The sequence below is a fragment of the Salarias fasciatus genome (assembly GCF_902148845.1).
Source record: "Salarias fasciatus chromosome 23 unlocalized genomic scaffold, fSalaFa1.1 super_scaffold_20, whole genome shotgun sequence".
NCBI classification, from domain to species: Eukaryota; Metazoa; Chordata; class Actinopteri; order Blenniiformes; family Blenniidae; genus Salarias; species Salarias fasciatus.
Window position 1 is genome coordinate 8,587,553 of NW_021941230.1, and position 24,761 is coordinate 8,612,313.

Here is a 24,761-nt window from a genome sequence, read left to right on the forward strand (position 1 = left end):
AGATGCGTCATGAAGATGCTGAAGGGTCTCCTGGCTTGTTTAGACTGATTTACTCAGACGGGTTCTTACTGAGTAAAAAGGAGGAGGTGAGTCAGTCCCGGGACACGCAAAGTGGCTTCAGTTGTGTTTTAAATAAAGAATATTGCAATAAATCTTCACTTTAGTATAGTCGCGGCTCCTGAAATCACTCCTGGGAGGCAGCCAATCACGTTCCAGGTATTTTACGTTGGTCCCGCCTACAAGCATCAGATTTTCTTGTATTATTGAACAAAACATTGTGTACGGTTCCCTGCAAGGAAATAGGCAAGCTTTATAAAATACAAGACGATATCTATAGGTCAACTGAGTCGTTTTATGAATTCAGTGACTTCTTTCGTGTATTTGACATGGACAGAGAAGACCTGTTTTCTGCTTCCTCGCCATTTGTAACGGGAGATGTAATCAGCGTCCACGCCGAAACAAAGTTACCACCATCAGGGGAAGGTCAACAGCGTTCAGACTTTCTGCCACTGGAGAGAACAGTGGATGCTGTCAGCGGCGAAGAGGCATGGGTAACCCTCCGCTGACCCTGACCCACATTTCCTGCAGTCAGGAAGCACAGCGGCTCATCCGTCAGTTTGCCGCTCGCCGAACGAGGAGGATGAATGTCGTGCTGCCGGTTTATCTCACTGCGAGATAGGACTGCATGAGAAGTAAAGGCTGGGAACATTATGACTCTGGAGGAAAAGTGACACAATAACATAGTGGGAGAAGCGATCAGGGCTGATGGAGACCAGGCAGAGCCGAAGCGCGTGTGGGTCGGCGTAATGAACGACTTCCCAGCACCTGAAAACTTCTATTGTTCCTATTTGTGCCCTCCAGTCCTCGCCGCCTCGCCACCGCTCTGCAGGATAAACAAGCATCGGTCGATTTCCTGCACACAAGTGCTTCTTCCTTGTACCTCGGCTCACATCGTCACTGCGTGTTTATTTGTTCATGCGTAACTCCAGCTCAAGTGGAGAGTAGTGGACCGTGACGCTCAGTGACGGCAGCGTTTAGTTCTGCTTTTTTTTTTTTTTTTTAGTCTCCTCGGTTAGTCGGAAGACGGAGGTGAGCGGGATTACCAACTTTCCACCTGGGCGGGATTCGCAGCCCGGTCCGAGCTCGTCTTCTCCGGGGGGTCAGACAGCAGAAGCGTCGGGCCAGCGGAGGGAGGCAGGTGCTGCTGCCAAGGTAAACATGTCTGGAGGAAGAGGAGGCAAAGCCATTAACAGCAGCGCTTTTACAAAGGCACAGAGCAGTAACCACGGAAACAGTGAGGTGGAAGAAAAAAAAAAGGGGGGGGGGGGGGGGGGGCTGGATGATCAAAAGCTCTCAACCAAACTGGAGAAAGATCCAGAAGCCCTGAATTAAAATTTATATATAACCTTTTTTGATTATTAAAAAATTATTACTGAGCTGTTCAACTGAATCAGTTACAAAACAAGAGGATTTTTGCAAGCTTGTATCGTCACTTAAACAACCTGATGGCTTCAACGAGAAGCCATATATGTCAAGTCATCCACGCAGACCGTCTCAGTGCGTGTTTTTACCTCCAGATGGCATTGTTAAAGCTCATTCGGCCCTACTGCACAGCAGGAAAACAAGAGGAAGGTACTGAACGCATACCTCCACCTGTCAAGAACATGATCTGGGACTCACTGGAAATTAAATCACGTCTTCCTGCTCTTCTCCCAAAAGAAGAATGTGAAGTGAGTAGCGGTAGAGCTACAGGAAGCAACCAGATATGGGTACACTGTGCAGCACTTGATTTTTAGCTCTAAATGGATTCCTTTTCGTTTTCGCCACTCCGGCCTCTTTAAACTACAGCGGGACTCTTTAAGCCTCGACTGGAGTCTACAAAGTGAATTTGATCTCTCTGAAACAGACCGAGACTCGAAATAAAGCCGATTTCTTTAAACTACACCTTTTAATCGTGTGAATTTCACAAAAGATTTTCAGTAAAAACACAAATTGGCTTCGCAAAAGTTGAACAGCATGTTAAAACAGTGAATCGTATCCTCACACTGTTTTCTGCTTTATGTAAAATAAACCTGATTAGATCACCGATTGCAAGTTTTGTTGGACTGGATTCATCCGTTCTGCTCTTTCTTCTCATTTGTACTGGGAAGCTATGCTTTCATGTCCAGCTCGCCCTCCCTGCTTAGTGTCTAACCAGACGCTCCCGGACTCAGGAACGTCACTGTTTAAAGCCATTATCTGACTGGAACTCGTCCATCCCCACCAGCAGCGAACTATCAGCGAGGGAGTCTACCGTGTTTGGCTAACAAAACAGGTCACTGCCGGCCGTCCATCCAACGCTGTGTTTAAATATGAGAGGCGCGTGACATCTGTTATGAAGTCAAACATACACACAGTTGGATGTATATGTTTAGGTCAGTCGTGGGCCAAGACTAAAAGAGCAAATACTTTTTTTTTTTTTTTTTTGCTTTTGTTTCAAACTGTGAAAACAGACAGTTATCGGATGCAACAATGCAATGATAAGATAATCATCAGATGTGATCAAAAAGTTGCTTGTGTAATGTGAAATGATTATCGAGCAATTTGTGGCAATTAGAAGATGGGTGTATACTATGAACAGATCATCAGTCTTTCAAAGGCAGTGTTAGCCTCAAATGTTTATAGAATGTGGGAGGAAACCGAAGAATCTGGAGAAAACTCACACCAAGGCAGAACATGCCAACTCTGCACAGAAAATACCCAAAGCTTGGACTCAAACCATACTCAACGCTCAATGTTGGGGTTTTTTTTGCTTCATTAGATACATATTTCATAAATAACTACATTAGTGATCAGTTTCTTCAATGTCAAAGAATATTTACTTTTCATATACTATATAATATTTTTCCAAATTTCTAGCTGAAGTTGAGTCGGCCTCTGAAAAATTCTTCAGTTCTACACATGTAAATATATTGTAGAAACAATATTACATACGACATAAGTAGTTCATTTAGTCAATTCGTGGCTTTGTAACTAATAAATCTTGATTGATCGCACTTTAATTGCACATTTTCCATCGAAAAAAACAACTTTTTAATTTCTTTTAATTCAAATGACTTTTAGTGGACAACGGTTGGACAGATACGTGAATATTACAAACTCAAAGTCTTTAAATGACTGGAAAATTGCATTTCACATGAAAAAGAAATGTAATATCCCTGGCCAAATTTCGTAGTTCAAGGCATTTAAATGGTATTTAAATGGTTGAAATGCTTCAGCAGTAGGCAAACTCTATTTTTAAACACGATTTACAGAAAACCAGGATTTTATCGAAACTTGCATCAAGTCAATCACATTTACCTTCCATCGGTTCCCGCCATTTGCCGAGCCTGTGCATCAGTGTAAGCGGTCCATCACAAAATGATCCGCTGACAAACGTTCCGCCTTTTTCGGAATGTAAATTGCTATTAAATAAGTTTGAAATTCACAAAAAAGGCATGTTCATTGAGATTAATTAATTGCAATTAACGAATTTAAAGTCTCAAATCCTAATTGAAACATAGTCTTTTTTTGGTTTGTGAATGTAAAACTCTGACATATCTGAAAAGCTGTCAGCCGGACATCATCCCATCAGAACATTTGGTTCTCAGAGGACTTTTTAATGGAGGCTCTAAAATTAGATGGATTGGAGGTCGTTATCAGGCTCCTCTCAAGTGGAGACAACTCCTACTTTCCCAGTACACTGTCTACTTTTAAGATTAGGCTGCTGACTTTCTTATTTGACAAAGTTTTTAGTTCAGGCAGCTCTCTCACATTATGTGTCTCTTTAATGCAGCCTGTGCTCTCTCTGCCTTTCCTAAAGCATCTCTGATAGTGAATGTCAAAGTTCCTGATCTGAACCTCCAGGACTTTTCCAGTTTTTGGATTAGCTTGCTGATATCCACTCGCTTGTTGCTTTCTGTCTCGATCTAATCCTTTTCTCTCCTACTTCTCAAACCCCAGCCGCTGCGGCACAGAGCCTTATAGTCTGGTTCTGTAGAGGTTTCCTGCTGTTAAAGGCAGTTTGTCCTCTTCAGTGTGACCTATGCTTGCTCCTGTGGGACTGTTGGTTTCTTCCAAACAGCCATGAGCTGAAACCGAACAAAGCAAGTTTTTTTCAAAGCTCCTGTTGCTGGAGCTTAGTTGGGGTCTCTGGAGGCTGCAGACACACTGAAACCCTTCTAATGTAAACTCGGAAATGTTCTGTCATCCGTTTGTAGCCACAAGTATCATGGTCAGTCATGGTTTTTGGTTGAAAAGAAATGTTGATGGTCAAAGGATAAGAATGAGTCACTTCGATATCGCCGTCTTTTCATCCTGAGCCACCCTTTCTTCAAGAAAAAGTGACTTTCAGGATCACAGCTGCATCCTCCTCCTCCGCCTCCTCCGCCTCCTCCTCCTCCTCCACCTCTCTCACTGTGAACTTCCCTTCACAGACTCAACCAGCCACTCGCTCTCTCTGTCTCAGTTCGTGGTGAGGTTTTTGAAAAGGCAGCTGGGGTCCAGTTTACCAAAAGGACAGATACAGGAGACGCTGGTGCAGCTTTTTGAGGATTTGATATGCAGAGGAACATACATGATGCTATCAGGGGACTGATACTCTGAGAGGTAAACATTTTGTTACTGGAGCTTCTCTGTTTCAAAAAATTTGATGTTTTGCAAGAGATCATGCCGGATATCTGCTCATTTGTTTTGAACTTTGTCATTGATACTCTGACATCTTTCTGAGGTCCAGGTTAGGTAATGAGCCTTTAAAAGAGCATTTGTTGAAACTGTACTAGGACTTTGAGGCCATAAAACTCCCTTCATCGAGCTTGTGAATTGATGTGTGCTCAGCACATGTAGGTATAAACAGGTCGCAAATACTAATGCGCCGCAGGGTTTAAGTCATGTTTCTCAACTGTTTTGTGCTCATATGTTTATTAGACTGCACAAAGTATGCAAATATTACAAAGAAACATGTGATATGGAGAGTACTCTGGCATAACCAGGTCAACATAATGTAGCTGGATCATAAAGCACACAAAAGTCTGTGTAGTGTAAAGGTATAGTTTATTGCAGCTCACTTTGACATTACCTATGCTAAATTAATCTCGGCATATGTATCACTCTCTATAACACAAAGGCGGCTGTAATTCCAGAGTCCCTGCTGATAAATTATTGAACCACAGTAACCTAACATCCATTAATACAAACTCCTACTAGCAGCGATGACAGGAAGACAAATTCTAAACAACTGCTGCTGAACTGCTCTCAAAGCAGCACATTATCTTTTTCTTCATCAAGCAAAACTGAAGGGCCAAAAAGATTTATATGGACATGGTTATAAATACCAACTGAGCACGGTTGGCTCAGTATTAATGTCCTTAATCTCCCCATTTATCTGTCTTTTGCAACTACTGCTGCATTTAATGTTACTGTTTCCATTTGTCCTAAAAAAACATTTGATAATCCTCCTCCTCTTCAACATCCCTCATCATGCCATCAGAATAAATCATTTGATATCTTATTTTCACTAAAGACTTGAACTGACTCTTGAGCTGAGTCTTTGAGAATGTTGGTTAAAATAACATGAAAGGAAATTTTGCCATTTTAACCCTTGCAGGCCTGTTTTCAGGAATTGGGTCATGATGGGAGTTGGAAAGCTGAGCATACTTATTTTGTGAACTGATGTTGTTAAAAGCAGGAACTTGGTTTAAGAAATAATTCATGTTCAATATTTTAACAATTACTTGGTCACCTAGTCATTATGCTTCCAGAAATTAACTATGGAGTTCCTCAAGGCTCTGTCCTCGGACTTCTCCTGTTTGGCACATCCACGCTCCTGTTTACTTGCCATGTTTATATATGCGTAAAACATAACTTTATATGTGTCCTCACTGTTTGCCTGCCTTATCTAAAGGAACTGAAGAAAACAAGATGTGAATTTGCTGCAGCCATTGACAGAAAAGCTGTTTTGAAATCATGTATCTGGCTGAGTGTTGTAGGGCCTCCTTTGTTCAACATACACATGCTCTTATTAGTACTTTCTCCTACATTCCATTTCATACTATCTCCCCCTACATAACTGCTATTTCTCTTCCTCTACAGGGCAACTGTTCCTTGCTAAAACTGGGGATGAGCTAAAATTGTGAAGAAGGGTGCATATTTCCACCGTGATGGACTACAACGACTCCTACGCTCTGCTCTCCGGAGAAAACCTCATCTACGTCATCACTGTGCCGTTGTCAACCTCCATCATCTTGGCCAACCTCTTCATCATCTTGGGCATCTCCTGGAACCGGCAACTCCACAACACACCCAACTACTTCTTTATCAGCCTCTTGGTGGCCGATCTGTGTACAGGTGTGGCACTGCCCTTCATTCCTTTAATGGGCCTGAACCGAGAGTTGAGTTTTAGCTCCTGCCTGGTCGCCCATGTCTTTCCAAATTTCCTCTTCTTGGCGTTCCTCTTCAACCTGGTGATGGTTCACTATGAGCGCTTCATTTGCATCGTCGACGCCCTGCACTACAACAACTTATGGGTGCATCGCAGTTTTCCTTTGGCGTTGCTCATGGTGTGGGCGCCGCCGCTTGTTTTTGCATCTCTGCCTGCATTTGGGTGGAATAACTGGACAGGCCCAGATTGGGATGATTGCTGCACCAGCAATCAAAGTTTAGCAGCGCTTTCAAACTGTTCAACAAACGGTACCGCCTGCTGCTCGTACAGGCGAGTCTTCCCCAATGCTTTCATCTATTTGGAGGTGTATGGACTGGTTTTACCTGCCATCATCGCCATTGCTGGCATGACAGGTCGTGTCTTGTGGATCACCAGAGGCCAGCTGAAGAACATTTGTCGCCTCCACCGTTCGGTGGAGCGTGGCAGCCAGGCCTCGGACCGGGAGCAGAGGCTGAACCTGCGGTACACTCGCTGCGTGGTGGCAGTGTCGCTAACTTTTCTGGCCTGCTGGGTACCGTACATCATCTACATGCACGTCTGCATCGCGTTCCTGATCTCTGACACCAAGTGGAGCTCCACCACACACATCGTGCTGTCCTGCACTGGCATTGGGAGCATGGCCGTGGTGCCGCTGGTGCTCGGATTGGCCAACAAGCAGTACACAGAACCGGCAAACAAGCTCCTGCAGAAGCTTGGAGACAGATGGAGACAGCGCACACAGAGATCAGAGGAAGTTGCAATCTGAAGGATAGAAAGATAAATTAAAAAACTTACGACAATGATTCTGCAGGAAATGTGACGCTGCTGACAGCTGCCATCTGTCAAAGGAGAAAAACACTGAGTCAGTTCTGAGGCAACTTGTATATCAATTTTTTCTTGTACATTATTTAACCAACGTTAACATAGGTTTCAAAATATCCTTTTTGAGTGCTTTATGCAATCTGTAGCATTACTAGTAGAGACTGTAGTGCCTGTCTTGCACTCTTGTCAATTCCACAAAATTACTTCTTTGTCTCTTTGTGATTTGTGTACAAAGGCTTTGACAAATTTCAATATTAAGTATTGTTTTTGCAGGTTATATGAATATGGCGAGAGGCAACAAGCACAATGAAAGTGAACTTTTCATTTTATGTCTGCAAGAACAACCTGTTCAAATCACCAGGAAACTAATTAAATCACACAAATTGAAAAAGCCAGCTGTTCTTATTCAATCATTTGTTGTAAAAAAAGTGTCCTGCTCGCAGCCTGGAAGCTAATTAAACACAGTTATTTTGAGGTAACTGTTAATGTCAGGTCGCACTTGTGATGTTTATGTACTGTTCTTCAGCAACTGCGATGTGATTCCTCATCAATGAAGACGTTGGAAGACTGATCCTGTCTTAGTGTTGTGCATTAAAGACAAACGTCATGCGTAATGTGTGTGTGTGCGTGTGTGTCAGCTGCCTTCATTCATAGTCATATAGAAGATGGATGGATGGGAGTTGACCTGAGTCAGTTCCAAATCCCTTTTTGTTGGAGCTTTAATGTGCTGTAAAGACCCACTCAGAGGCAATGATCTTTTTATGTGAGGTGCGTTAAACATGGAGCTGGTCGTGTTCAACCCCCCCCTCCAGATCCAAATGTGCTTTTAAATGTGTGATTATATTATGTGGGTGGAGGCCAGACAGATGGCAAAGATGGCACAGAGTTGAATCTAATTAAGGGGTAAATGAGGTCTGAACTGTCAGAGCAAGAACAGAGCTGGACAACATCCTGGGGTCACCTGTGGTGAAGTGTTCAAACAAATTTTCCAAACCAGTGTCGTGTACTTATGTCCCAGGAAGACAGAGGCGGCCGGGACAGGAGGATGACGGGAAAGGAACAGGATGAGACTTTCAGGCTCTGGCTGTTGCGCTAATGACTTACTATATCAACCAAACAGTTTCATCTCATGTCAGGGACGGGTGAGGGACTCAAAAAAAAAAAAAAAGAAAGAAAGAAAGAAGAGACATACAGACACAACCTCCCAGAGAAACCAGGCTACCCAGGGAAGAACACAGAAACAAACTGGCAAACGTGGAAGGTGAATGTGTGTTTCAGTGGAAGAAAGACAGCCGTCACATCTGGTCATGTTGTTTTGTTTATTAAGCATTGAGGAAAAACAGCTTATTTGGTTGAATTTGAGAAAATGACATTTTCATGCGTCCAAACAAACATTTCACCCTTTATATCCTTGCGAGACAGACGACAAAGCAAATGGCTTGGCACAGGGTGTAGCTGAACAGGAAATGTTCTGCGTTGCATTTTTTTTTTTTTTTTTTTTTTTTGCGTTTTCTGCCGTCTGCTTCAAGAGAAGTAACAGCAAGAAAGAAAGGAGGAAATTAAAAAAGAGGAAACACCGTCAAGAGTCTCTTTTTTTTTTTTTTTTTTAATACAAACAGAGATAAGCAAACACTGGTGGTCTTAAACAAACCAAGCTCTTGCACGATTCAAGAGAAACGATCAAGCTGCCCTGAAACGGTCCACTCCACCAAGAGACCAGGGAAACATCAAAGTTTAGTGTCATGGGGAACGTCTCACACTTCAAGTTAACTGAAAACAAGTTTTTGCGATTCACATTTTGAGGACGTAACCGCCTAGCGGTTTGAGTTAGTCGGTATAGTGGGAGCTTTCGGACACGACTCGGCCCGCTTCCACCTCCACTCGGATCAGCAGGCACTTCTTGGCGGCGGGGGACTCGGGAGGGGCGGCGGCGGGTTCCGCGGGTTCCGCGGGTTCCCGTGGCTTCACTGGCGGGAGATGTTTGGAGGGCAGCCGAACGTCTAAGTGCAAGTAAGGACTTGGATTGGTTGGTTTGTTTTTTAGATATCTGAGCGAAAGAGAGGTTTGATTTTAGTGGGAACACACAACGCAAGCAAGAGAATCCTGATCTGTGTGCAATAGACGCTCCTCAAGTAGCTTCTTTTTTTTAAAAAAATTAAGGCCTGTTTCATTTAAAAATACATTGTGAGGCTAATATTTATGACAAAAGAGAAGGTAGTCCTCACCTGAGTTGCGCATGAGGTCGTCCATTCTTCAGAGAGCGAGCAGAGAAAGAGAGAGACGTTAGACTGAGCTTTGATACAGGAAAACCAGACACGGATCCACTGCCACGTACCTCCTCTCCTCGCCCTCCAGCAGCTTGCGATAGGTGGCGATCTCGATGTCCAGGGCCAGCTTGAGGTTCAGCAGCTCCTGGTGATCGCGGATCTGTCCGGCCAGGTCCTGCTTGGCCCCCCTCAGCGCGTCCTCCAGCTGGGCGATGTGCTCCCGCGCGCTCTCCAGGTTTCCGTCACTCTCCTGTCGGACGTCGTCGATTTCCTTCTTCAGGGACTCTTCCTGAGGGATCACAGAGACGGTCTGTTTGGATCCAGGGAGTTTACAGATCACCTGTGTGTGTGTCTGAATGAAGCCGACCTTCCTTCTGAGGGCGTCCAGGTCTCCGTTGATCCTCTGGATGAGGCGTATCAGATCCGAGATCTCCCTCCTCACGTCGCGCACCTCCTGCTCACGCTGCCCGGCGGTCAGGACCATCGCGTCCATCTGAGGACGAAAATTAACGACGAGTGTTTCGGCGTCCGTGGAGAGGCCTGAAAGAAGCCTGTAAGCGGTGCTCAGGTAGTTTCTCACTTTTCTCTGGTTCCACTGCTCCGCTTCCTCCCTGGTGCGGGACGCCATGTTGGCGTACTGAGTCCTCACAGCTTGGATGATCTCGTCCATGTCCAGAGACCGTTTGCTGGGGTCTCGTATGACCACCGTCTCATTCTGGACCTGTGACTCCAGCTCCTTGATCTCCTGCCGGGGACATGCAGGCAGCAGTTATCGGGCGCTGTTTTAAAAACGATCGTCTTCGTGCTGATTTTATTCGTCGTACCTCATCGTAGCCAACTCGGAGGAAGTCCAGCTTTCCCATCAGCTCCTCCAGCTCCAGAGCCAGATCCACGGCTTTCAGGTGGCCTTCATCCACATCCTGATCCACAGACAGGCATTTATCAGAAAACTAAACGGAAATACTACCAAATATTAAGTAGTTCTTTTTGTTTTTTACATGCATGGATGTACCTTTTTGGTGATCACAAACTCATTCTCCAGCTCGGCCTTCCTGATCAGCTCATCCTCATACCTGAAACCAGATTAAAAAAGTCACTAAAAACCGAGCCAACCAGGCCCGGCCGGCTCCGCTGTGGCCCGCCCACCTCTTCTTGGTGTCCTCCACCTCCTCCTGGTTCTTCAGCAGCTCGTCCTTCAGCTTCTCCTGGTCACGGAGCAAACTCTCAACCTGCTGCTCCAGCTCGTTCTCCACGTGCTTCACCACCTCCTCCACCTTGCCCTTGTAGTCCTCCTGCTCCTTCAGGATCTTCAGCTTGGTGTCCAGTTTCTTCTTCTCGTCCTCCAAATGTTTCACCTGAAATGCAAGGAGAACCATTTGGAGGCTGAATTCCGTAGACTTACTGTATGAAACCAGTGGAAAACAACAGCAGTACAACATGAGCGCTTTATTTTGTGGATTATTTCAGGCAAACGTGACAGTATTCCACAAGGTGGCGCCATACATGTACGTCTGATAGTCTCATGAAGACAGGCTGTGCAGGAGTCACTTTTCATGGCTTCAGGGCACAGCATTGCAGAAACCGCTTCTATAAACTCTGTCCCGCTTCTTATCCAGTTCTACATTGTTTTAATGACATACAGTATAAATATAAATATAAATATAAATATAAATATAAATATAAATCCCCCCCCCAAAAAAAAAATTAGTTCCATTTTTTTCATTTAATTTATGTGGATTAATAAATAACAAATTATTCTGGATGACATGAGTTTTTTTTTCCGCTCTAAATCCTATTTATTTAATTATTTATTACATTAGCAAGCAAATAAAATATATTCTAATCAAATGTAAATAACTACAAAGTTCACATTAACAAGACATGAACACAAATACAAGACAGAAAGACATTTCAATCAGACCCGGTCGATCAATCTTTTATTGCGAATTTAATTTTGGAACAGCAGGGAATTAGAAATAAAGCAGAAAGTGTAAAACTTATAAATGCATATTTTTTTATAAACACTTTAATCATGAATACACGACAATTTTTTTCTTGTATTTTTCTCCACAGTGCTGTCTGTGAATAAAAATAATTGATTTTTAAAGTGACTTTTTGAGTTTTTATGAGAAATACACAGATTTATTGAAATAGTAACTAGAAGAAGTGATTAATAATTTACAGTAAATACGCACCTTATCAATGAGCTGGACGAACTTGTTGTTGAGTCCCACCATGTCGTCCTTCTCTCTGGATTTGCCCGATGAGTCCACCTTGGGGGGGGAGCTCTTGGCCGGGCCCGACCCTCCGGGGGTGTAGGACTGGCTGCTGTAGTCTTTGGACATCTTGTGGATGGATGGATGGATGGATGGATGCTGAGGTGTGAATCCAGCTCCGGATCACCTGCTTTTAAGGTGTTCCACGCGGACCACCCATCAACCCCCCCGAGACTCCGCGCGTCCAATCCCGGCGGGGCCAAGCCTCCAGTTCCAGAGAAAAAGGCACACATGTCAACATGAAATACTGGAATTTTCACTCGGAACCGGTTCTTCCAGAGGCGGCGGTGGGCATCAGTAGCCAATGGCACGGCTCGGGGGCGGAATCGTGCGTAAAGACGCAGGTATATAAGTCTCACCTGCGCCCTTGAACGCCACCCGCCAGGTGTGACTGACCTGTCCTCGCCCAGCATGCCCTCTCAGAAAAAAGCCGCCAGCGTGTTCGGCGGGGCCGGGGGAAGGGGCTCCAGGGCCTCGGTGGCGAGCCTGGAGGGGCTGCGTAACGTCCTGCGCAACGAGACGGAGAGGGACTCCGCTCCGGTGTCCAAGGCCGCCGCCGCTCCCGAAGGGTACGCGGCCCCCGGAGCCCCCGCCGCGGCGCCCCAGGCACCCGTTGCTCCCGCGGACGACAAGCAGACGCTCCGCGGCCTGAATGACCGCCTGTCCGGCTTCCTGGACCGAGTCAAGCAGCTGCAAGACGAGAACCGAGACCTGCAGAGAGAGATCGACGACATCCTGGCCAAGAGGAAAACCCCGGAGGGCCGCGACTGGGAGGAGACCCAGAAACCTCTGGAGGAGCTCAAGAAGCAGGTAACTGAAAGGATGCTTTAATCTTAAAAAATAATAATAATAATAACTTGCTTAACTAAATGATTACTTGATTGTGTGGCAGATCAAAGACATCACCATGGACAATGCGAGGCTGCTGCTCCTGTCCGACAACACGAAAATGGCAAATGAGGACTTTAAGGACAAGTGAGTGTCAGTATGTCAATATGAGGGAAAGAATCGGAAGGTAAAAGTGGTATTCATGTCTCTGTTTGACCTGTCTGCAGGCTGGACAATGAGACCAGGGCGCGCAAGGAGCTGGAGAAAGACCTGGAGGACCTGAAGAGGGTCATCGACGACACCAGGCTGAACTGCGAGCACAAGCAGAAGGAGATCGACCTGGTGAAGGACGAGATCGCCCGCCTGGATCAGGAGCATAAAGAAGTGAGTGTGCGAAAAAAAAAAAAAAAAAAAAAAAAAACACCAGAGAAAAGTCCTTCCAGGACGCGGAGTTGAGGCGAGCTTTGATCCCGCGGGCTTCCTGCAGGAGGTGGACGTCCTGCGTGAGAAGATCAAGGACTCCGAGGTGACGGTGGAGATCGAGTCCTCCAACTCCGACCTGGCCGAGGCCCTCAACAAGGTCCGCGCCCAGTATGACCGCCTCGCCGAGAAGAACCTGAAGGAGACCGACGACTGGTACAAGAGCAAGGTACACACCTTTGCACGGCCCTCAGGTGTGCGTCGGGCTTCTCTTCTCCTGTATGTTTAACTATTTCTTCCCTCTGCAGTTCGAGTACATCAAGGTGGAGGAGGCCCAGAACGTGGAGGCTCTGCAGTCTGGAAAGACGGAGCTGAAGGACCTGCAGAGAGAGAAGCAGACTCTGGAAATCCAGATCCAGACTCTGCTCAGCATGGTAAAACACACGAGAAACGAGAGGAAAGGCTCCCCTCGGGGCTGTTTGTCCCGCCGTGCATTCCTCACTGCCCTGTCATTACGCCGCCGAGCAGCTTTAAAACGCAAACAAACCAGTCGTGGGTCCGCGGGAAACCACCTGGACGTCAGACAGACAATTCATCACGCGTGTCGCTCCCCCTCCTCCCAGATCCGCAACCTGGAGGAGACCCTGCGCTGCACCAAGGTGGAGTACGGCCAGCGGATGGCCCCCCTCCACCAGGCCGTCGTGGAGCTGGAGCGGGAGCTGCGCGAGGTGAGGGCGCAGGTGGAGCAGCAGGCCGAGACCAACAAGAACCTGCTGTGCGTCAAGATGAAGCTGGAGGCCGAGATCAACAACTACCAGCAGCTGATGTGCGGCATGACCAGCGACTCGGAGAGGTGAGGAGGGCAGGAGGCCCGATCCGCCGCGTCCGGCAGCCTCGCAGAGCGCCGTCGGGTTTTCTTATGAATAGAAACTCCAAACATGCGACGCACGCACATGACAAAAAAACAACGAGATAAGGTTCTTCCTGCTTATCTTGAGACACATCTGAGGAATAGAATAGAATAGAAACCGTCAGAAAGATAAAAATCTGATTCCATTTACAACAACAACAACAACAAAAAAAGCACATCTGTTGTCAGTGGTGAAGTGTGTTAGTGTCCTTTATGCTTCTGTTTCCTGACAGCTTGGAGTTTGCTTTAGAGGATGCTCTGCGCAGCGGTGAGTTCGGACCTGGCAGGAGGAAAAAAAAAAAACAAAACAAAAAAGAAAAGCAATCAGATGAGCAAGTTAACATCCCAGGTTGCAGTGCTACGCTAACCCTCACGTCTCATCTGGCTGCAGGAATAGCTTTGACGAGATGCTTACTGGCTTTCTTTTGCTCACGATCTACAACAGTAGCGCACTTGCAAGGGGATTGGCTTCGGGCGACGAAAGCCAGTGAGCGCACCTTCCAAACTTATTCCTCTCTCGGCCGCTCAGATTTGCTGCACCTGCATGTGTTTAACACCACTGAAATCAACTCTCCGCTCACAAAACCCTCGCAGCCGGGTGCCAAGACGACGCCGGGCGGCTTTTAAGACACGCTCCCCGTCTTTCCGTTTGCAGGCCGGCGAAAGCCCGAGGAGAATGTTCCCAATGAGGAGGAGGAGGAGGAGAGCGGAGGACCTCTCGCCGCTGTAAGCGCCCCTGCCAGCGCATCGGCCCCACCTGAAACCCCCAAAGAGCAACCTGCCGGAGAAGTGAAGAAGGCGGCCAAAAAGAAGAAGAACAAGTCCAAGACTAAAGATTCATCCTCCTCTTCTTCATCTTCTTCCTCCTCCTCCTCCTCTTCTTCCTCCTCCTCCTCCTCCTCTTCCTCCTCCTCTGATGATGATGATGATGAGAAGGCCAAGAATGAAGCTGAAGAGGCCAAAGCTTGATCGGTTTCTCATCTGTCTCCCTGTAGCGATAAACTGCGTCGAGGTGTGTTTTTCCCCTCCGATTCTGCTTCAATAAAGCTTGACGGTTTCTAAAGGAAACATCTAAAGGAAACTCTCGCTGTGTCTCATTTCAAGTTCATGCAACATGTGGAGACTTTCACACTGCAGATCTACGACCGTCTTGATGGCAGACTACACGACTTTCAAGCCATAAACCATGAAATCCCTCAAAGTTTTTTTTTAACATGTTCAACACTTTTATCAATTAAAATTCAAATTAAAGTTGTAAACTGTCCTCTAAAATTTCAAAACCGTTAAACAAATCCATTAATTCCACAACAATCCAGACAAACAACCCAATTTCTTTTTTTTTTTTTTTTTAAAGAGTGATTTATTATTTATTTTTTTTCAGATGGTACAGACAACATGACAGCACAGAGGAGCGGGGAGGAAAACTGAAGTCATCCAGTAGTCTGGATTCTGTATGCTGAGGGGCAAGCAAGAGTACCAAATGGAGTAAAAGATATCGTATCAAAAACTGTTTTTTTTTTTTTCCATATATATATTTATATCGGGCTAATAATTCTCTCTAACTATGCAAAGCAAGGAATGGCCTTTTTTTTTTTTTCTTTTCCCCCCCACTGACAGTGAGCCGCGGCTTTCCTTGGACGACGCTTATTATTATTATTCATCCCGAAACAACAAAAAAAAAAAAAAAAACAAAGTGTGGACACGTGTTTGGGAGGCAGGGCCGAGGGCTGGAGTCCTGTCCGGTCCGGTCCGGGTCTTGATGTGGGTGCGTTTGGGCGTGTCCACGGGGTCGGGGCATGGAGGAGGGGGGGGGGCTTGAATCATTCGGGGGGGGGGGGGGGGGGGAGGGGATGGCAAGGCTCAACGGGAGAAGGTTTTCCCACTGCAGACATGGAAGGAAAACGCATTATAAAACTGCAGAGATGTCAGAAAAACGAGACGGAAAAAAAAAAAATGCACGATTCCAATAAGATAATTCCTCCTTCACTCACGAGATGGTTTTCATCTCCTTCTTCTCGGCGTCGGGCCGAGCGCGGTTCAGCACCTTGAGGAAGTCCGATGTCTTGGCCCTCATGCGTGTGTGAATGTAGGCCTGCGGAAGGACCCAGAGAGAAACCCCGTGAACGAGGAGAGACGACGTGCCAAACGCCGACTATCTTAAAAAAAAATCCCCCCCCCCCCCGAGCGGAACGCCGAGATGTTTTTCCCTCCTCTTGCCCCGCTTTGAGTCTGGACTGTAAGTGATGGCCGCCTCAACGCCCCTGAAGCCTGTAAGGCGAGGCGGCAGCCTCCGTTTGATCTCACCTGGACTTTCTACGGCGGGGAAGGGACGAGCTATTATTACAGGGGAGGCTTTCACGGCTGCTCGCGGCCTGTGATTACGGTCGGCTCGCCGTGCGAGCCGTCGGAGCGCATCTGGAGGCGAGAGAGTCGAGCACTGACCTTGGAGCACTTTATGTGGTAGTGCAGGTAGTCCCTGAAGGTGTGGATGAGGTTGATGGTGTTGTCTCTGGCATTGGCGTTGGTGTGACGAGGGAACAGGACTGGGGGGGGGGGGAAGCAGAGGGCAGCGCGGCGGTCAGACGGGAAGCGGCTCCGGCTTTAGTAGGGGGGGGGGGGGGGGGGGGCACTGACCGAAGGTGATGTATCCGATGTTGTCCCCCACGGCGGCGTCCGTGTCCTTCAGCTCCAGAGGAGGCTCCCTGTGGCTGAACAGCACCTGGGGGGCCGTGTGGCTGGCCCTCCGGCCCTCTTTGAACTCCTGCGAGAGGAAAAGCGGATTTACATCACTGAGCTGTGCAGAGTTCGCTCCCCCCCCCCCCCTTCCTTGGTGTTCTCACGCACCTGCATGAAGACCTTCCCGATGATCACGTCGTCGTCGTCTTTGAACACCGTGCTGAACACGACCGTCACTCTGTCCTTCTTGGCCTCCACATACCTGAGGCAACACGTCAGTCAGTCAGTGCGAGACCCTCACAGGCGGCGGGATTTACCTCGGAGAGGCGCGCGAGTTCCACCTACATGGACTCGTCGTCCCTGTAGTGCACCACGGCCCTCTTCTCGCCCTCTTTGCCCTCCTCCTGGAACTTGAAGTACTTCTCGAACACCGACGCGAAGCAGTTCCTCTTCAGCATCCCGGCTTGGTGGATCACCTCGTCCTTGTTGGCGGGCAGCGAGTCCAGGTCGTACAGCAGGGACACGTTGTAACCTGTCAAAACAGCGGGGAGGACGGCGGCCCGTTCATGCTTATCGTTCTTCCTGGCTGACGCGAGTTTCTGCAGAAATCGACGTTTGATCTCCTCGAATTGTCAGACATCACAATGGAAGAATCAACAGCAGACAGTTCTGAGGAAAATGCCGCCCTGAAAAACACTGATAAGATCCAGAATGCTCAGGTATTTTGTTTTTAACTCCACGCTGCATCGTGACACGACAATTTCGAAGAATAGCAACGGTTGTTAAGTGAAACACCGACTCTCACTTCAAAGCAAAAACAATAAAAATAATGAAATAATGAAAAATGAGTGCATGCTGTGCGACACATTTTTGCAACATATTTTTCATGTAAAAATTGAAAATATATGATGAGTTTATACTGCTCTGAAGGATTTATTCAGCATTTATTGTGGCGCACCATTTTTTTTGGCTGCTGTCTGAACTGTCAGTTTCGATCGCTCACATTTAAAGAAACACACACGAGTACAGGAGCCAAGTTACGAGAATAACACATTCTGTTCTGCTGACAACCCATGTCTTGGCATGAAAAAAGCAGCAATGTGAACACAGAAGCATTTTTTTTGTCCTTACTGCAGATTAAAACCCATGTGGCGTCAGCAAATTCACAATTTCCAGCAGGTGTTACTGTCCAAGCTAAAATAATGGGGGGGGGGAGAGAAACAAAACTCACCGGGTTCTGGTGAAACCAGGAAATTCCCATAGACTCTCTTGAGTAGCTGGAATTAAAAACACAACCTTTATTTTAGTGGAGAACGGCTCTTTAGTGCTGTTAAAACAGAGTCGAGAGATCATGAATTTGGTGAACGAGCCGCACTTCGGCGGTTGCGGCCGCTGGTGGGAATCCTCCGAGATGGCGCGGTGTAAAGTAAACACAGCTATCAGCACTTAGGGAAACAAACGCTGACACAATAGGCGCTTTATACGGGGGGGCAGGAAGGAGTGTGTGTGTGTCTTGAGGTAATTGTCGGGGGGGCCTCATGTCTAATGGATACCTGTCACTGCGGCATGAAGTGAGTAATATGGAAACCAGACTCGTATGAGGCAACAATGCCGCTCCGGAGGTTCGTTCTCTTCTCGTTGAAACGGGAGAAAAATCAAAAAAAAAAAAAAAAAAATCAAAGCCGGCTGAGGGACAGACGACCGAGGAAGTCCTCGCTCATCCCACCGCCCTGCAGCGCTCGGTGGACCAGGAGGGGAAGTTGCTGGCGTGCAGCCACGCCATTTATACACTGGAGCTTCCTCGCCTGGGCCGTGTCACACAGACTCACTTCCTGTTTCAAGCGGAGGCCTCGGCGAGCTGATTTTTTTTTTTCCCTTACATGGTAGCGACACTGTGTGTAATAATAACCTCATTCTGCCACTTTTTCTGTCTCTGATTGAAACTAAAATCTGCCGATCAAGCTCACGAGGCTGTAATTATGGCAGCACAGTCAAGGATTCATACGTGGTTGTATCAGCAATGGCACTCAGACATTTCCATCTTTGAAATCAGCAGTAAATGAAAGAAAATCTATTAGAGACCTCGTCAGCTCCATGCTCCTGCAGCTCCTTGTAGAACTTGAGGGAGATGCTGACCATCACTTTGGTCTTGTCCCCGTTGGGGTTGGAGATGTGATACAGGACGCCATCGAAGTCTGTCGAGGGAAAGAACTCAGAGCTGCAATGCCTGGTCTTTTTATGAAGTTAAAACCTTTAAGTTTGTCTCATAATAAGCAAGTTTCTGCTACTCACAAGCGAATATTTTTAGTTGTTAACATTAATAAATCATTTGGAAAAGCTCAGGCTTTTGAACATATGGTTAATTATGCTTTGGACCACAGATTTAGCAAATTACAAAGATAAATTGTGAGTACATGTAAAGCGGTTATAAAAGATCCTCACCTGCAAACGTCACATCGACAGCCTCTGGTTTGGTTCTGGAAAAAAATAAGGAGGTACACAATGTGACCCGTTTGAAATGACACATCACCAACGTCAAATAATCACTGACTCTGACATCTATAGTTCCAGCTGCTTATTTTTGATAAGTAAGAATAGAATTAGAGGTTTCAACATGTAGGAGGTAGTATTCAGTTCAGCTTTACTTTCAATTCTGCTGTCCATAAAACAAACAGTATACACAATATACCCAGAAATGTGAAACGTGTTTTACAATTTACCAGTGAAAATGGGCAATATATAATACAGTTTGTCCATGCATGGAGGAGTGTTGCATAAGACCTAAGAGGTAATTCTGTAGCTCAACAGAAGAGCATTGCATATATGTGCAAGCTTCCTGTGAGAAGCAGATGATGCTTAATAATACACCTGTCAGCATCACTTCGTCAGTGCGTTTAAACGTGCAAATTCTTACACGATCACATGCTGCATTTTAAAAGTTCGCTTCTCCGCTGTTGCAGGAGCACTGTAGCACACATCGGTGGGCGCACCACACAGTAAAATGGGAGCATTTTGCAGATGGATGCTGCAGGGACTTGTCCACTATGCACAGCTCCCGGGAGCAGGCTTGACTCAGCCTGAATGCAGGAATGCGGAAGCGGGCAAAGGGGCGACGCTGTGAGGCTGCGAGCAGCTTTGTGGAGCCAGTAGAGAACATTTGGTTGAATGTGGAAACGTGGAAAAGTTTCGATTTCAGGCCAATTTTTTGCAAATGTAATTGAAATAAGCTGCAATTTTACTGGAACTGGCAGCAGCCAGGAGTCCTGTCGGGGGGGGGGTCTAACTGGACGGGGTTACACTTTTGGACACTACACTGACCGCACAGACACACCCCAATCTCAGGCGGACCGGCCGCCGCAAGCCAACGAGCTAATTTCTCACGCCTTTATCCGCCACTTCCCGCCTTGCTGAACGATTCAGCCTACTCCGGAGAACCCTGTGAGCGTCCATCATCGACAAATGCAGCAAAATGGGAAGCTAGCTGTTAGCAGCGTTAGCCAGGTGTAGCGACGATCTCTCACCCGTTGGATGCGCCGTCAAACTTCAACGACAGCGTCTCCTCTATGATGCGGTTATTGATTTCTAGCAGGATCATCGTGGCGGACGCCGGTGTCGAGGAAAAGGGGGGGTCTGGGTTGGGCTCTTTTGGTGAGATTTAACCTCTTTGGGACAAAATCTTCAATAAAAAAATTGTTCCTCCCTTCGCTTCCGGCGAAGCTCCTTCCGCCCGGCCCTTCCGCGTACTTCACTCTCAGGACCCCGGGAAATCTGGGTAGCTACACTACTGCCTGTACTAAATCCGTCATTACTGCACTATGTTACAAAATTAAACTTTCAAAAAGGCTTGCAAATAAATACAGTATGGTATTTTATGTAAATTGACTTGTTTCTTCTTCAATTTGAAAAAAAAAATGTGTGTTACAAAGTGCACCTTTTCCAAAACAAACAAAATCTGAAACTATGTATCGCTGTTTTCTACCGAAAAGGATGACGGTCACCTAAAAAACGTGGATTGATTTTAATTCATTATTTTAATGTATTTTATTTTTGTAATTCCGAATTTATTGTCATAATTGTGACTTTAAAAAAAAAGTCAAAATTCTGATATTACCCCCTAACCCTCTTCTACAGTTTTCTTGAACTGAATTGCCACATACTGTTATCAGTGGGATATTTCATGGGGGTTTTCAGTCACACAGTTGTGGCTTGTTTTCTTTCACATCTTCCTTTGCACCTGCCTGCTTTGTGTACTTTAGATAACACTGATCTCCATGTCTAGTCAACTTGTAAAAATGCTTTTAGTACTACAAACAAAATTCCTGAATGATATCTGAAACCGAAACTACTTGTCTTTGTGTGTGTGTGTGTGTGTATATGTGTGTGTGTGTGTGTGTGTGTGTGTGTGTGTGTGTGTGTGTGTGTGTGTGTGTGTGTGTGTGTGTGAGAGAGAGAGAGAGAGAGAGAGAGAGAGAGAATGGGGGAAAAATAGATGGGTGGACTGAGCCTTTATGCAGTATAATTGTTTGTTTTTCCAATGACTTACTCTACAAAACCACTTTGTTACATATTATTGCACAAAAAGGGCAAACAATTGCGTTCATCGCCTTTTTCAGTCATGTATGTGGTTGTTTTGAACTTTTTTTGTGACCTCTACAGTCATTTATGAGCTGTTCAGTTTTAGAAGTAGAACTGTTACATGGATGTATTTTGATTTTTTTTTTTGTGATTCTTTGCAGTACAAATGATTAATCACTGATTTCATACAAAGGAAATTACTAAATCATTACAGATAAGGTTGATAGTCAGTGTGTGCAGCTGTGAAACTCATAAAAAGTGTTATTAAAAGAAAAAAATGTATGAAAACAGAGAGACGCAATGAAGAGAATTCCGCTCATGGCTGGAGTTTTTATTGTGTTTGCAACCTTATGCTTTGCGTGATAATTTGCAGTTTCCGCCTAAGAAGCAAACATGAGATGGGGGAGCTGTGCAGAAGCTAACAAACCTGTTTTAACCAGACTGGATGCCAGTTAAAGACACAATAATATTTAGTATGAAAATAGACGACATCTTAAAATATTTTCTTGAGATAGCAATCATGTTTTGGACGTTTTGTGAGCTGGGGCTAGCCAGAAACTAAAAACTGGCTCCTCTTGTTGGAGAACTGTCACCTTTTCGATGAAGGCTGCTAATGCAACAACACCATCATTTAGTTTTGTGGAGACTTGATGTCGCCATTGACATGCCTGACGCCGGCAGCCTGACGATGAGACGCCTTTACCTTTCGAAACATGACTGCAGAGAAGTCAAAGAGGAGGTGGAGGAGATGTTTCTTTTGTATCTAGATGGACATTTTTGCCCTCTTTAAGAGCAGGTGGAGGAGGGGCAGCCTGGTCCCCTGTTATTACAAACATGTGGTTATCATTTTTCTGCATGTGCTCTGTGATGTTTGTCACTCCCTGTTTCTGCCCCTAAATTCTTAGCAAGATTATTCAAACAAAAAAGCATCGTAAATATTGGAATATTTTGCATTTTGGTTTCAACGAACATCGACCTGCTTATTTTAGTCAGTGTTTATGAATCGAGTCAGTGTGAGAAGCAAACATTTTGCAACAGAAAATGTGAGAACATTTCAGTCACTTCCAGAAAGTGTGCAGGTTTGCGAAACATCTCACAACCTTTCCCAATGACATCCTGAAACAAAGCACTCATATGCTCTTTATTTCATTTTGTTGTTAACTTTAACGCCTGAACAGGAAGTCTGGTTCGTTGATTGGGTCCAGCTCATGTTCAACTCAGTCCTATTCCTTGAAGAAAAAAAAATACACTGATTGCTTTTTATGAAAGCTGTAATTTACTTTCTTGTCTGCCCCTGTGTAAAATGCTTTCTCTAAAATAAGGAAGGTTTCAACAAACGCAGTGACGGAGGCACGTGCATTAACACATAAGGAAAGGAAACAGGAAATTGAGCCACTGCTTGTAAAATAAGAGAACCAACCCAAACTTTAAAGATGCTCATTGGGCTGTGGATCTTCTGGGGTCCGGTTGACTCTTTCACGTGCAAGAGGTGAGTACTTCAATCTCTTCTCTTTGTGATCACTGATAACTTGAAGGTAAAATTAGGAAATTGTGCAAACTACTGTTAATATTGACTTGAAAGACTTCAACCCATGGTTAAAGTAATTCTCCTTGTTGTCCCTTTCTGAATTTGTTTTTTGTCTTCCATAGCCATGTCGATCACCTACGTTTTTTCAGACGACTACTTCGCCTATAACAGCTCTGTCGTATTCGACGTGAATCCAAAGACGATACCATGCGAGCTGGAGCCGCTGCAAACCCCGGTTGCCCTCTCCCTGTGTGTGATCCTCATTGTCATCTTCCTGCTGGCGATCCCTGGAAACATGCTGGTGGGGTGGGTGGTCGGCACCAGCACTCAGACTCTGACGCCCTCAGACGTCTACTTGTTTCACCTGACGGTGGCGGACGGCCTGATGGCCCTCACGCTCCCCTTCTTCGCAGTATCGCTGGTCCGAGGTTGGATTTTGGAGACTTCATGTGCAAATTCCTCAACCTTGTCATCGAGGCCAACTTCTACACCAGCATCATCTTCCTGGCCTGCATCAGCATCGACCGCTACCTTGTGATCGTGCACTCCAACGAGACCCTGAAGGGTCGCCACAGGTGCAGCAGGCTCCTGTGTGCGGCGGTCTGGGCCCTCGGCTGGGCCCTGGCTCTGCCCGCACTCTTCCACGACGCCTTCCAGCCGGATCCCGACTCGCCAGTCTTCGCCTGCTCCGAGACCTTCGACATCGGCAGCGCCACCATGTGGAGGCTCGCCACTCGCGGTTTCCGCCACATTTTTGGCTTCCTGGTCCCTCTGGTCGTCATGGTAACCTGCTACACCATCACCGTCACCAGGCTGTTGCACACCCGAGGTTTCCAGAAGCACCGGGCCATGCGGGTGATCATCGCCGTGGTGGTGGCGTTCCTCCTGTGCTGGCTGCCGTACCACATCACCATGGTGGTGGACACGCTGCTGAGGGCGGAGCTGATCAAGCCCGACTGCACCACGAGGAAGGCGGTGAACCTGGCTCTGGTGGTGACCAACACTCTGGCCCTGCTGCACAGCTGCATCAATCCTTTCCTCTACGCATTTGTGGGCGAGAAGTTCAGGGAACGGATGAAAGTGCTTCTTCGGAGAAAGCTTAGACAGGAAAGGTTGTCGATCTCAAAGATCAGCAGAACTACGTCTCAGACCTCAGAAGGGGCTGGAACCATTAGCTGAATGCTTGGTACCTCAAAACGAAAGACACAAATCAAGGAAGTCGTGATTTCATTGTGTCTGCTATTTGCAGAAGTATTGGGAGGTCCTCCCTTGTCGTGGCCACAGCTCAACCTGAGCTCTACCCTGTTTCCTGATTTGGATTTTGCCAGTGCTAAGCATTCGGGTTATGATTCGCATTCACATAGCTGAAAGACACTCAGGCCTCGCTGACAAAACACTGCTTTGTCAAATGTATTCAGTGTACTGCACTCGATCCCCGCTGACAGTCATGACTGTTCACCTGCCTGTCACAGGGCAAAGATGGCAAGCCAAAAAAACAGAAGCTTCTACAGCACAAAAATACTGAAACCAACCTAAGAATGTATTACATTTAAGTTTATATCACTTGCAGGGCTGAATTTCACGTTCCTGAAGAACTATCCACCCTCTGGAGTGGTTATTTGCTTTATGAAGGATTTCTTGGTCTGTTTACTTGTACTTGCTCAGCGTCCAACTGTCTTCATTGTGTTACGCTGCTGCCCTCTGTTGGTGTGACTCTGGTGATACTTTGGATCCAGTTCATATATTTTCCTGCTTTCAGTTGCTTCATATTGCAATTACAGACAGGCTTCATGTACAAGGTTTCTGGGGTTAAAGGAAATGTGATGTCTTCTTGTTTTAACCTGTTAATCTATTACAATGTAAGATTTTCATCAACATACGAGAAATTAAAATATAACATCAGATTCTGACAGTGTGTGTGTGTGTGTGTATGTGGTGTCTATTCAGATGTGACTTCAGGTTCTCACACATAACTCAAATAAATGTCAAATAAAAAGCTTTGCTGAGTAACTTGTCCCCTCTT

General features: G+C 46.2%; 5 protein-coding genes across 8 annotated transcripts; 3 read left to right on the top strand and 2 right to left on the bottom strand.

The window, feature by feature from the left end:
- Positions 1-1,078: 1,078 nt before the first annotated feature.
- On the top strand, positions 1,079-7,825 carry LOC115384014 (G-protein coupled bile acid receptor 1). 2 transcript variants are annotated; one of them, XM_030086271.1, is made up of 3 exons: positions 1,085-1,212; positions 4,455-4,626; positions 6,109-7,825. In XM_030086271.1, the coding sequence occupies exon 3, from the start codon at positions 6,177-6,179 to the stop codon at positions 7,200-7,202; it is 1,026 nt and encodes a 341-aa protein (XP_029942131.1). In that variant the 5' UTR covers positions 1,085-1,212; positions 4,455-4,626; positions 6,109-6,176; the 3' UTR covers positions 7,203-7,825. The 2 variants fall into 2 exon arrangements, with proteins under 2 accessions (XP_029942130.1, XP_029942131.1); XM_030086270.1 differs by lacking the exon at positions 4,455-4,626 and having other exon boundaries at positions 1,079-1,212.
- A 914-nt stretch (positions 7,826-8,739) lies between these two features.
- Positions 8,740-12,211, bottom strand: LOC115383948 (intermediate filament protein ON3-like). Of its 2 annotated transcripts, none has more exons than XM_030086169.1 (9): positions 11,721-12,211; positions 10,672-10,880; positions 10,538-10,598; positions 10,350-10,445; positions 10,106-10,270; positions 9,893-10,018; positions 9,594-9,814; positions 9,484-9,509; positions 8,740-9,258 (listed from the first exon to the last, which is right to left on the bottom strand). In XM_030086169.1, the coding sequence occupies exons 1-9, from the start codon at positions 11,868-11,870 to the stop codon at positions 9,086-9,088; spliced, it is 1,227 nt and encodes a 408-aa protein (XP_029942029.1). In that variant the 5' UTR covers positions 11,871-12,211; the 3' UTR covers positions 8,740-9,085. The 2 variants fall into 2 exon arrangements, with proteins under 2 accessions (XP_029942029.1, XP_029942030.1); XM_030086170.1 differs by having other exon boundaries at positions 9,123-9,305.
- Positions 12,162-15,044, top strand: LOC115383947 (keratin, type I cytoskeletal 18-like). 2 transcript variants are annotated; one of them, XM_030086167.1, is made up of 8 exons: positions 12,162-12,611; positions 12,694-12,776; positions 12,857-13,013; positions 13,117-13,278; positions 13,358-13,483; positions 13,673-13,902; positions 14,193-14,227; positions 14,615-15,044. In XM_030086167.1, the coding sequence occupies exons 1-8, from the start codon at positions 12,213-12,215 to the stop codon at positions 14,926-14,928; spliced, it is 1,506 nt and encodes a 501-aa protein (XP_029942027.1). In that variant the 5' UTR covers positions 12,162-12,212; the 3' UTR covers positions 14,929-15,044. The 2 variants fall into 2 exon arrangements, with proteins under 2 accessions (XP_029942027.1, XP_029942028.1); XM_030086168.1 differs by lacking the exon at positions 14,193-14,227 and having other exon boundaries at positions 14,615-14,789.
- A 360-nt stretch (positions 15,045-15,404) lies between these two features.
- arpc2 (actin related protein 2/3 complex, subunit 2) lies at positions 15,405-20,377 on the bottom strand. Its single transcript, XM_030086171.1, has 10 exons — positions 20,157-20,377; positions 19,078-19,112; positions 18,718-18,830; positions 17,867-17,912; positions 16,981-17,167; positions 16,804-16,897; positions 16,594-16,720; positions 16,402-16,502; positions 15,951-16,051; positions 15,405-15,841 (listed from the first exon to the last, which is right to left on the bottom strand). The coding sequence occupies exons 1-10, from the start codon at positions 20,228-20,230 to the stop codon at positions 15,820-15,822; spliced, it is 900 nt and encodes a 299-aa protein (XP_029942031.1). The 5' UTR covers positions 20,231-20,377; the 3' UTR covers positions 15,405-15,819.
- Positions 20,378-22,661: 2,284 nt separating this feature from the next.
- Positions 22,662-24,635, top strand: LOC115384003 (C-X-C chemokine receptor type 1-like). The gene is made up of 3 exons (XM_030086256.1): positions 22,662-22,699; positions 22,861-23,044; positions 23,152-24,635. Exons 2-3 carry the CDS (start codon positions 22,863-22,865, stop codon positions 23,915-23,917), a joined length of 948 nt encoding a protein of 315 aa, XP_029942116.1. The 5' UTR covers positions 22,662-22,699; positions 22,861-22,862; the 3' UTR covers positions 23,918-24,635.
- The last annotated feature ends 126 nt before the right edge of the window (positions 24,636-24,761 follow it).

Coding starts and splice junctions, on each gene's coding strand:
- LOC115384014 (XM_030086270.1), top strand. CDS start 6,177: ATGGACTACAACGACTCCTACGCTCTGCTCTCCGGAGAAAACCTCATC.
- arpc2 (XM_030086171.1), bottom strand. CDS start 20,230: ATGATCCTGCTAGAAATCAATAACCGCATCATAGAGGAGACGCTGTCG. Junction 19,113..20,156: donor TTTGACGGCGCATCCAACGG/GTGAGAGATCGT, acceptor ATTTTTTTCCAG/AACCAAACCAGAGGCTGTCG. Junction 16,052..16,401: donor ACCACATAAAGTGCTCCAAG/GTCAGTGCTCGA, acceptor GTCCTTCCGCAG/GCCTACATTCACACACGCAT.
- LOC115383947 (XM_030086167.1), top strand. CDS start 12,213: ATGCCCTCTCAGAAAAAAGCCGCCAGCGTGTTCGGCGGGGCCGGGGGA. Junction 13,014..13,116: donor TGGATCAGGAGCATAAAGAA/GTGAGTGTGCGA, acceptor GGCTTCCTGCAG/GAGGTGGACGTCCTGCGTGA. Junction 13,903..14,192: donor ATGACCAGCGACTCGGAGAG/GTGAGGAGGGCA, acceptor GTTTCCTGACAG/CTTGGAGTTTGCTTTAGAGG.
- LOC115384003 (XM_030086256.1), top strand. CDS start 22,863: ATGTCGATCACCTACGTTTTTTCAGACGACTACTTCGCCTATAACAGC. Junction 23,045..23,151: donor CCTGGAAACATGCTGGTGGG/GTGGGTGGTCGG, acceptor CCTTCTTCGCAG/TATCGCTGGTCCGAGGTTGG.
- LOC115383948 (XM_030086169.1), bottom strand. CDS start 11,870: ATGTCCAAAGACTACAGCAGCCAGTCCTACACCCCCGGAGGGTCGGGC. Junction 9,510..9,593: donor CTGGAGGGCGAGGAGAGGAG/GTACGTGGCAGT, acceptor CGCTCTCTGAAG/AATGGACGACCTCATGCGCA. Junction 9,259..9,483: donor CGACCTCATGCGCAACTCAG/GTGAGGACTACC, acceptor ACTTGCACTTAG/ACGTTCGGCTGCCCTCCAAA.